This window comes from Gossypium hirsutum, chromosome A01 (assembly GCF_007990345.1).
Source record: "Gossypium hirsutum isolate 1008001.06 chromosome A01, Gossypium_hirsutum_v2.1, whole genome shotgun sequence".
Taxonomy (NCBI): Eukaryota; Viridiplantae; Streptophyta; class Magnoliopsida; order Malvales; family Malvaceae; genus Gossypium; species Gossypium hirsutum.
The window spans coordinates 77,417,923-77,429,420 of NC_053424.1; the positions used below are offsets into that span (position 1 = coordinate 77,417,923).

At 32.4% G+C, this 11,498-nt stretch overlaps 1 protein-coding gene across 1 annotated transcript; it reads right to left on the reverse strand.

The window, feature by feature from the left end:
- Nucleotides 1-795: 795 nt before the first annotated feature.
- On the reverse strand, nt 796-1,399 carry LOC121214910 (kirola). Its single transcript, XM_041089432.1, has 2 exons — nt 1,210-1,399; nt 796-1,061 (listed from the first exon to the last, which is right to left on the reverse strand). Exons 1-2 carry the CDS (start codon nt 1,397-1,399, stop codon nt 796-798), a joined length of 456 nt encoding a protein of 151 aa, XP_040945366.1.
- Nucleotides 1,400-11,498: the final 10,099 nt, after the last annotated feature.

Genomic DNA, 11,498 nt, shown 5'->3' on the forward strand with positions numbered 1-11,498 from the left:
ACGAAACCTAGTTTCTATAGAAGTACGTACAATCATTGAAGATCTCTACTTATTTGATGCCTTATTTGATGCCTTATTGAAGCACAATTTCTTAGATATCATGTTCACATTAGTTGAAGATTTACAAACCTGTTCTGTCTATTTAAAGAAAGCTTGTTTACGTGATTTTGTACAAATTTCGTAAAACACTTACATTTTTCATTGAGTGACTTAGTTTTAAGTGCAATTAATTTGTAAACAAATTCTTTCATGTTTAGTTTGTATCTAAGCTTTCAAGGGGAAAGTCTTAGTGAGAAGAGTAATCCTAGTTGATATATAAGAGTAAGATTAAAACTTGGTGAGTGAAATGAAATTAAATCATGTCTTGTATTGTTAATACATGGAAAGTTACTCTTTAAGAAAGGCCCTACAAACATAAAAAAAAATTCCCTAACTGCATAACCAATTTTTACGTTCATCCTAATTTTGATTTTTTTTTAATTGTTGATTCAATTGCAACTTATCTAACAACTCAATATTTACTTATATGAATAGAATGAATCCCACTTCAGTGATAGTTATCTCTAAACAAACCATATACTTTCACCAAGAACAATAATACGTATAAATCAACATCAGAAGCGAATTTATTATACATATATCTATGACCTTTTACTGTGACTATTAATTAGTTAACAATGACACATATAAATCATCATGCACTAATATGTGTCTTTTTCTTATTAATTTAAAGATCTACACATAATTTCAATACAACGGTTATCTTTAATATTCCCTTTTCCAATTGAAGTTTAATTAGACATTAAGAAGATATGCATCGATATTGTTGGTCAAGGCGATCAAGCTGTCTGCGTACCACACAGGGTCAGGGATGTCCTCGTTTTGCTTTTCGAATTCCATGGTCCATTTCACCATGCTTCTCTCACCCACTGGCCTGATGGTAATGATGTTCCTCCAGCTATTATAAGAATTCAGGAGATCACCCTCTACAAGTTTGTAAACCATCGTCTTACTTTTTTCGTCCACCTTCTCGAATATCTCTTTAACCATCTGAGACTTACCTAGAAGACAACAAAAACACCATTAGAATTAATTATTCATACAAAAAGTACATAATAACACTATTTTTTATGCTACAAGTTCTCATTGTTAAAAAATTGTTGCTAAAGCAAAGTACAAAGCTTATTTATATATATTGATGGGCTTTACCTTCGGAAGAGTAAGACCATAGTCTAACAGTGCCAACAGAATTCCAATCACCCTGAAGAAGTTTCACATCTTTTATTAATCCATTGGACATCTTTGGTAGAAATTGGGGTTTGCTGCGGAAGGCGTTGTAGAACTCGTCAGCTGTGGACTTGATCATTACTTGGCAATCCATCTTCCTAATTTGAGCCATAGTTTTACTTCGTCTGCTAGCTAGGAAACCAAGAAAATAACTAATAGGATTTGCAGAATTGTTGTGTTTAGCACATTGGCTTATATAGAAGGATGATGAAAACCCTTCGGACACTTTTAAAAAATAATAGAAAAGTTTGCACTTAAATTATCAAATAGATAAAAAACTGGTGAGTGGTGGTGAACGATAGAGGGTGATTATTCGATGAAAATTATGGACAAACCTGTGCCTTCAGCCTTTTTTGCGAAGGCTAATGGATTGGATTCTCACTGTGGTTCGCCAAGTTGATTAATAAAACAGAAAAGAACTAATTAAAATAGCAGAGAAGGAAATACTGGAATAGCATTATTGTTATAAATAACTTAGGTGGATCGAGAATATTGCTCGCAATGCTTTACATATTTTAATCCTTTATGTTTTATATGTAAATTTGAATAACAATTCAATACCGAGAAGTAATGAAGCAAAGGAAAAATGGCAAAATGTAAGAAAAAATAATTATATAAAAAATAGAGATGAGTTTCTATGTGTTTGAGAATAAATTTTATATATGCAGCGTATGAACTCTGGATTTCAAAATTGGTTCTCCATTTTGGGCAGTGTTTTAACTTAACAATACTAAATATTGCCTTGCAAAATTGTCAACTTTACTGGACATCGAATGTTCAACTTTAGATTGTGAATGGGAAGTGGACGGGAAAGTAGAGGGAATAGAACAACCCAATTAATCTATTCGATTGGTGATTTATTCTGTTCTTTTATTCCTTGTCCATCTACTTTTTTTTCTATTTTGTTCAGCCTGTCCATCTACTTATTCCCATTCAACCATCTAAAATTATGATTTAATTTTTGGGACATGTTGTATGTCCAAAGAAATTTTGTACTCAATTTGTTCTGAAATTATATAATTACATGAATGCTTTTATTGATAGAAGCTAAACAATTTAGTTGGAGATTAGCTATCTTAGCTACATTGTACTGAGAGATTTATTGGAGAATTGAAGCACTAAAAATTAAAACAGGTGGTTGTCAGGGGTGAAGCAAGAATAATTTTTTAGGGGGGTTGAATGAAATTTTAAATTTTTTATAGTCTATATCTTTATAATTTTTAAATGATTAAATCAAATTTTTATAATTTTAGAGGGGCTAAAGCGAAAATTTACCTTTATTAATTTATAATTTTAAAAAAATTAAAGGGCCAACTAGCAAATTTCCATTTTAGGGGGGCTAGGGCCCTTGCCAACCCCCCCTAGATTTGCCTTTGGTGGTTGTATACTCTTTCAATCATGAGCATGGTACCGCTTACCATTTTTACGTCCCTGAGTAAACTTACCTTATCAATTATCACTCGTAATATTCATTTAACAATGACATGAGTCATGTGGGTATACCGAACGAGTTCGAAGATATCTAATTATTGTTAGATCAATAGTGAGAAGGCAATGTTAGTTTTTGAAATTTTCAATTATATAATAATTACGTAAGGATTTGAAATTAAATAGTTGGTACTTAATAAAATTTATAATTTTGTACAATAGTTTGAATGGATGTCATAATTTGATCTAAGAATTCAAGAATGCATCTCAACTGAATTTTGACGAACCGCAATATCTGGCACGTCAAAGTGTCATTGATAGTTTTTGCAATGGTTTAGATGCATGAATCTAATCAAGTGATGTAGAAGTTTGGGTTTGTGCCAAATATTCTACCCTTACCTCAAGAGCTTGATGAACTTCACAAGATTGACTTGCAGGGGAGAGCTGATGAAGATTTGTTTAAATTCCATGCGGAGTATATCTACATATGGGAACATAGGTATGATTTTATACCTATGAGCAAACCAATTGTCAATTCCGATTAGGAGACATCTTCAAATTACATGACATGGTTTAGCCTTCACGGTAGGCCATATTTATTACCGGAGGAGGAAAGGAGTAGAAAATTCATCGTAGAAGGCCAACACAACCCCATATGAGTCTGCGATCGGAAGTACATGCATCGAGTTTGTCACAGCTTGTTTTTCAAAGGTGTTGGAATCGATGGTTTTGGAACCCCAATTTCGATGTTTAAGTTCATAAATATTATTATTTAATATTTATGAGGTCAATATAATGGTTAATTAAAGTTAGGTCCCATAATTTTGTCAAATTGATAGTTAATGTACAAAAACTAAATTGTAAAAGTTATAAGAGTTAATCGTTATGAATTTTTAATTAATCAAATGACCAATAAAGAAATTAGACCATTAATATATAGTCAAATGGTTGTGGAGGCTAGTAGTAATCCACCAAATTAGTTAATTATGCTTAGTGTTAATTAAATAAATGTTAATTAAGTTAATTAAGATTAATTAAAAGTTAAATTAAGTATATAAGCTAAAAATAAAACAAAATAATACATTGTCATTTTCATTTTCTCCCTCTCAGAAAACAAAGAAAAGAAAAAGGGTTTGAAGCTTTCATATTTTTTGCTATTAATAGGTAAGTTTAATTTAGTTCGTTTCTTATAATATTTATGTTTTTAAGGTTGTGAGAGCTTGATTTAGCTAGCCCATGTATCAATTTCTAAAACTGTTAAAATTTCTAAAAGTTTCCATTGATGAATGCTTGAAGAAATTGATACTAAATTGTTAGATTTTAAGAATAGAAGTGAAAATGACAAGTTTGTAAAATTTAATTTCTCGCTTTTTAACATAGGGACTAAAGTATATAAATTTCAAAATTAATGAAAAATTCTTATAATTATTGATAGTATTGGGTCCTTTAAGAATGTAATTGAGATCTATTTCAAAATTGAAGCTCAAATTTGAAAGTTATGACAATTTCGGTTTTAGGGACTAAATTGAATAAAATATATTCATTTAGGGGCCACTTGAATAATGAAATTGAAATAATACATGAATATAGTTGGATGATATAATATGCATGGAATAGATAAATTGAATTGAATTATTGTATAGTTCGAGAATTGAACCAAACCAAAGATAATCGGAGAAAAGACAAAATTGCTAAAAAGTCCTTAAAGATTCCATTGCTTGTTGTTTTATCAAGTAAGTTCATACAGAACTTACTTGTAATACCCTATACCTGGCCCGGTCACCGAGCCCAAGTAACAGGACGCTACATCGCCATCATAGCATCACATAATACACGTCTCATTAACATGCGAATATCATCAAATTTGAACATTTATAAATATTCTAAGTCACAAATACCATAGGCAACATTAAATCATGTTGGTCATACATCAAACAAGCTTATAACAAAACAGGAACATGCTTTAAGACCACGTAACAAAAATTCAAAAAAAATCACGTAGGTATCTGTAAATTGAAAAATATATAGGATTTTTTGTATGTAATTTATTACCTTTGTACTTAAATTCATTGTTAAAACTAAGCAGTTGTTTAATAAATTCATGAAATATGTGAAAAATATGAAATTAGGACATAAAAAGTATTAAAATATGATTTTATGCTTTATTATATAGCTTACATGCATAAAATGACTTATTTTATATTTGTTTGAACGTATTATATTTTTAAGATATAAAACGAGTCATGCATGATTAAATTAAATAATAAAATATAAATTTATATTTAATAATTCATTTTAAAATATTTTATTAATAATTCGGGTTTGAATTAATTATTTAAATTGGATAAATTTTGTTCTTTGGTCCTTTAATTTATCTATTTATTTTGGACAGGTTTGATAGCTTTTCTGGATTTCAGAAAAAGTCCAAATTGAAGAGCAAGTCAACCCAAATTTGGGTACACATGGCTGTCCACATAAACCACTTTTTGGTTAAATTACATAAGGTCTTTGCAATGTTGAAGAAATTAGAGATTTGGCCGAAGATTTACATTTGACCGAGTGTCAGTCCGGAATTGTTATGGCATTTAAATTGCTTAAAAATCAAGCAAAATTCAACTCAAAATCCAGTAAGCATGGCCGGCCACTCATTGGAAAAGCTTGAAGAGACTAAACCTCTCTATTTTTTGCAAACTACCCTCCTCTCTTCGCCTATAAATAAGACCTCATTTGATCCCTCAAAAATCATCCCTCATCCATCATCGTTTTCTTCTCTCTCAATCCTCTTTAGCATTTTCCGTTCCCCACGCCTAGAATCATCTCTTCATATAGATTTTAGCAATTAAGCCTCTTAAAGAGCCCTTGGTCGGCCACCTTGGAGAGCCATCAACAAAGGAGCAAAGCGAAGGAGCGAATAAGCCTCGTCACTCAGAGTATTGGGTGACAGCCAATCTGATTTGGGTTTAATCTTTCTTTTCTTTAATTTAATCTAAAAATGTTTGCTATGTGTTCTTTATTCTTGTTTACAACAATGTTAGCCTAATTTTATTTAAGCTAGGATGATTGCTTTGATTAAATATTTGATTCATGCTTATAATGTTTGATACGATCCGCCTCGGGGTGAGTCGAGTCGTATGTGAGTTTGCCTGATCGTCTACGAAGGAATAGCATTCGATTTGTTCAAAAGGATGTTTTAACGTAAATAATGGCGGAAGCTATGTAAAAGGATTCAAAGATGGGTTTATGGATATGAAGTTTTTGTAGGTTTGGTTATAATGAAACGAAAAGATGGAATGGAATGGAAATGAAAATGATCTAAAAAACAAACACGAACCAATATTAGAAAATATTGACCCAAATGTTTATAAGTTTTCAAGGTGGTCGGATGGAGAATATGAGAACCTCGACCCGCTACTTAGCAAAGTAGGAACATTGGTATGTTTGAACGCCACACTACGAGTAGTGATAAGTTCAGTTTTCAACAAAGAAAATGGATGACACAACTAGAACACTAGGTAGCCAACAAATCTTTGAACGAAAACAGAGAAAAATTTGCCTCACAAATTTGGCAGAATATCATTAACAAAAATATTCCAAAAAGTAGTGTCAAAAAGGCTTGGTTACAAGAATTTATAAGGCTAAAATGAGCTAGCCAAATGGTCACATAGTAAAGTGCTACTAAAAAGGCTAATTATAAATCAAAGACTTTTGAAATTCTAGAGTCAATAACTCCTCTCTTTAACTAGCTGAATTAATGTCCTTAAAGGCTTGAAAAATGACTCTTGATTTTCCCTTTGGCTAGTTGAATAGACTACAACCACTTTAATGAAATTTACAATGCATAAATTGTCCATTAAGTGGCAAAAAAAATGTTGGGGTATTTGAACAAGCTGCTACCAGATTTTAAAGGACATGAAATGCTCCTTTAAACACTCTTTTAATGATGCTTAATGCTTCCTTTATAACAGCCCCCTCTTTTGTAACCAAAATAACTTGAAAAGTCTCCTTTATTGAATGCGTAACAGCCTTTGTGAATTGAAAAGTCACCTGCAATTAAAACATAAGTAACTGTCACATTTATTCAATTATTAAGCTTTAAACAAATTAACAACTACGTAAATAAATGAACACACACTTATGCATCATTTATTCCAACAACTAGTTAATTAAAAGAAGTATTTAATGAACTTTAACTCATGCACCAATAAATTAACCTAGTAACTAGATTAATTAAAGAAGCAACTCATTATATTAAATTCATCAAATAAACTTATTTAATTAAACTAAAATGAGTTGTATTAATGACCAGCAACTCATTTATTAAACTAAGAGGCTTAAATGCAAGTATTAAAATGCAAACTAAATGCAAAGCTAAAAGAAATAAATAAAAGTTCAATTTAGTTGGAACGGGTTCAAGGAGCGGAAATTGAGCTGAAATTAGTTTGCAAAATGTTGCAAGGACACTTTATTAAGCTGGTCCCAACTTGATCTATTTCTCCAACCAAAGCGTCACCCCACACTTGATTAACTAAGGCCGAAATGGCCTCCTTGAATTGTTTAGCTCGAGCTCGCGTAATTGGTCCTTGAGGCAGCACCATTGAGTCCTTGCTCGAACTTGATGCACTCCAGATCGCGATCGTATCATTCCCCCCCTCTTTTAGGCGACTTGTCCTCAAGTCGAGCCGTTTGTCCATGGGAGAACTTTGACTCATGCATGGTTTTCCTCGGTCAAATGGGATGGAAGATGTCACACAAACCTGAAAATTCTTACCACAACCAATAAAAAGAAACTCAAAAGAGTCAGATTCAAATGTGTTCGATAGTTCATAAAAAATTCATTCAATCGAACATATGCCAAAAATCTCAATTGGTCAAAGTAAGCATACGTAAATTTATCAAAGAGTTTCGTTAGACCAACGTTGCAAACATGAAGACTAAGTTGGATCAAGGTATAATTGGTTGTAAATGATGGCAGGCACTTAAACACATTATTCCTCATCCAAAACATTTCAATATGTTTATTCAAAAATAACAATTCATGGGAATGTACACGCAAAGTGTACCATGGCCAATTGGAAACTAAATCACTCTTTCGCTTATTAACAACATGATTTGTGTAATCACTTTCCAACACAAACTGATCACTACTAGGCCAAAGACAACAATCAATCACAACAAGGTACAAACAATTTCCAAACATCAAACCATCAAAAAGATTTTCAACAACATTCGAATAGAGTAAAGGTATTTGAAAATTTTCATAAACTTTACCTTGTCGATCTTGAAGAGAAAAAAATTTATGTTCAGTTTTACCTTTTTCAAACAAGATGAATCTTCTCTCTTCAGACAGATAATGTAAAACAAACCTTTTATCTTGATCAACTTGGGTGGATGACGAAGCACCATGACAGCTCGTGCTTTTTAAAGGGTTACATTCACAAAAATGTAAAAGGTTAGTTTCAATAGGAGGTATGGACTGAAAAGAAAAAATAAATCATCATTGAAATTTGATTCAAGTCCCAAAGCATAAGTCGATCTTACCTTCTCAAAATGGAACGAAAATTTTAGATGTGGCCAAACAAGGTAATTAGTAAACGAATCAAAATTGAAACCCAAATCATTGAATTTCACCTTCTTATCAAAAGTTCGAACATCAAGCAAACATAATTTGAATGCAAATGATGCAAAGTGCTTAATGTTTCCATAAAATGAATTCATGTAGCAAATGCCAGGCTTGAACACACGAACTTGGTCATTTGATTTAGCAGGCAACATGTTAAATAAGGAAAATATAATCAACTCATCGCATGATTCAAATTTCACTCGTTCAATTAGACTTGAAAAATTGGCACAACCAAGCATATTCATTTTATCACCAAAGAAACGATACAACATGTTATCATGAAAGTAAATCAAAGGAAACTTAAACATGCAAATACTCGAACAATCTTGCATCGTAATTTCTACTCGAACAGATAGATCAAAGCATGGAAATCTCGCACAAAATTTTAGAGATTTATCTTGAAGAACAAAGTCAAACAGATCAATTATTTCATGTAAAAAACTTTTAACGCATATATCGAGCAAAGAAGTTGTGAACATGTGACCTTCCAAAAATTCAAATCCATCACAAATCATTTGAATAGGCACGTTTAAACAGAAAGATGAATTCAAAGAATTTTTATAATCAAACAAATCAAAACGTGAAAAACTACTATCACACATATTCACAATTTGCACAAGATGAACCAATCCAACAGAATCAACAGAATTGTCGTTATAAAACATGTCATAAGACAGAATCTTCATGGCATCTTTTGAATCAACATCGTTAACATTAATATATGAACAACAATTAGCCAAATCAAAAGATGGAAATTTTTCAAAAGTTATGCCATCAAAACCTTTATGAGTAATTTTTAAATCAGGCGGCCTTGACTCGATAAACAAATATTCCTTACCTTCCTTACCTTCGATTTCCAATGGGTGGCGGTCATCCACGAACTTACCTTTTTCAAACAACTGAAAACGTCTCTCATTTTGAAGGTATCGGAGTTGTATTTGGTCGCACAGACTTTTAGGAACCTGAAAAGAAAGATCACAAAAAGATCGAGCAGAAGTGTTAGTAGAAAGAATCCTCGCTTGCTCACTAACATCATTTTCACTCGATTCTATTTCTTCTGAATCACTCGTTTCTTTTATCTCAATTTCTTTTTCCACTCTTTTTTCTTGTTCACATTCTTTCTCTCTCTCAAACTCTTTTTCATTCTCTTTTTCAATCTCATTTTCTTTTTCACTCTCAATCTATTTTTATTTTTCTTTCATTTCTTTGTTTCTTTTCTCGATTTCATTCAAGATTCTCTCATTTTCTCTCATAATCTTTTCTTGCCTCTCTTTTATTTTGATCTCTTTTTGTTCTTTTTCTTTTTCAACGGCTTTTTCAATGGCTTTCTCAATCTCTTTCAAGAATCTCTTATTTTCTCTCTTACTCGTCTCTTGCCTCTCTTTCATTTCTTTTTCTCTCTTTTTTTCTTTACAACTTGAAGATAATACAAGTGAATCAGCATGATAAGTATTTTGTTCGAAAGATGTGAAATCATTTAGATAGAATTCACGATCAATTCTTCAAGAATGAGTCTTCGTGGATGCATACGAAGAGTTACTTGGGCTCCCTCGTTCGTTATCTCGAAAGACCTTAGACTCGAAGCTTTCTTTCTTTCTACTCGAATTTCTTGTCGAATAGGTATCACGATAGAAATCTCTTCTCGAGTAGTCATCAGATGTGTGTCTCCGTGATGTTCTTGACTCCTTTTTCTGACTTGGAACAATTTGCTTTCGTTGAACTCTTGCTCGATGGTCTAGCTTTTCTTGGACAGGCTTGATTTTTTGATCGAGCATGCACTCCATCTCTTTCAACAAATATTGAAATTCAAAGGCTGAAAACTCTTCTCGAGACATGATTAATAGATGAAAAGAAAAATGAATAAAACAAAACAGAAAATGAATACCTTACCACAAACCTCACTAGTTACTCACAATAAAATTTGAATGGCACTCACACTCGTGTTTGCACTCAAGATCGGCTTTTTTAACACTCTAATGCTCTCACAACACTCGTGCCTTTTACCTCTCTTTACCTTTCTCGTGATTTTGTAAGCAGATTCGCCAAGGCTTAACCTTAGTCTAGGTGGTTGGTTTCAAATGGGTAACAAAGGATGATTTGATTTAAAACTGGGTAGGCTTACAAGAAAGAAATTAATTTTGGTATAGTGTGGCGAAAAGGTCAAGGATGGAAGTGGATGAGAGGGTAAAAGTTTCAGGATTGAAAAATGGAGAAGAAGTAAAACTATGTTCAAATTTTCAGATTTTGTTTTTTTTTTTTGAAACTTACTTGATGAGTCACAGACTATTCCTGGAGTAATTTTGAATGCTCGTACTCCTCGTTTTTGTAGCTCTGATACCAAATGATACGATCTACCTCGGGCTGAGTCGAGTCGTATGTGAGTTTGCCCGATCGTCTACGAAGGAATAGCGTTCGATTTGTTCAAAAGGATGTTTTAACGTAAATAATGGCGGAAGCTATGTAAAAGGATTCAAAGATGGGTTTATGGATACGAAGTTTTTGTAGGTTTGGTTATAATGAAACGAAAAGATGGAATGGAATGGAAATGAAAATGATCTCAAAAACAAACACGAACCAATATTAGAAATATTGACCCAAATGTTTATAAGTTTTCAAGGTGGTCGGATGGAGAATATGAGAACCTCGACCCGCTACTTAGCAAAGTAGGAACCTTGGTATGTTTGAACGCCACACTACGAGTAGTGATAAGTTCGGTTTCCAACAAAGAAAATGGATGACACAACTAGAACACTAGGTAGCCAACAAATATTTGAACGAAAACAGAGAAAAGTTTGCCTCACAAATTTGGCAGAATATCATTAACAAAAATATTCCAAAAAGTAGTGTCGAAAAGGCTTGGTTACAAGAATTTATAAGGCCAAAATGAGCTAGCCAAATGGTCACATAGTAAAGTGCTATTAAAAAGGCTAATTATAAATCAAAGACTTTTGAAATTCTAGAGTCAATAACTCCTCTCTTTAACTAGCTGAATTAATGTCCTTAAAGGCTTGAAAAATGACTCTTGATTTTCCCTTTGGCTAGTTGAATAGACTCTAGCCACTTTAATGAAATTTGCAATGCATAAATTGTCCATTAAGTGGCAAAAAAAACGTTGGGGTATTTGAACAAGATGCTACCAGATTTTAAAGGACATGAAATGCTC

Coding starts and splice junctions, on each gene's coding strand:
- LOC121214910 (XM_041089432.1), bottom strand. CDS start 1,399: ATGGCTCAAATTAGGAAGATGGATTGCCAAGTAATGATCAAGTCCACA. Junction 1,062..1,209: donor ATGGTCTTACTCTTCCGAAG/GTAAAGCCCATC, acceptor GTTGTCTTCTAG/GTAAGTCTCAGATGGTTAAA.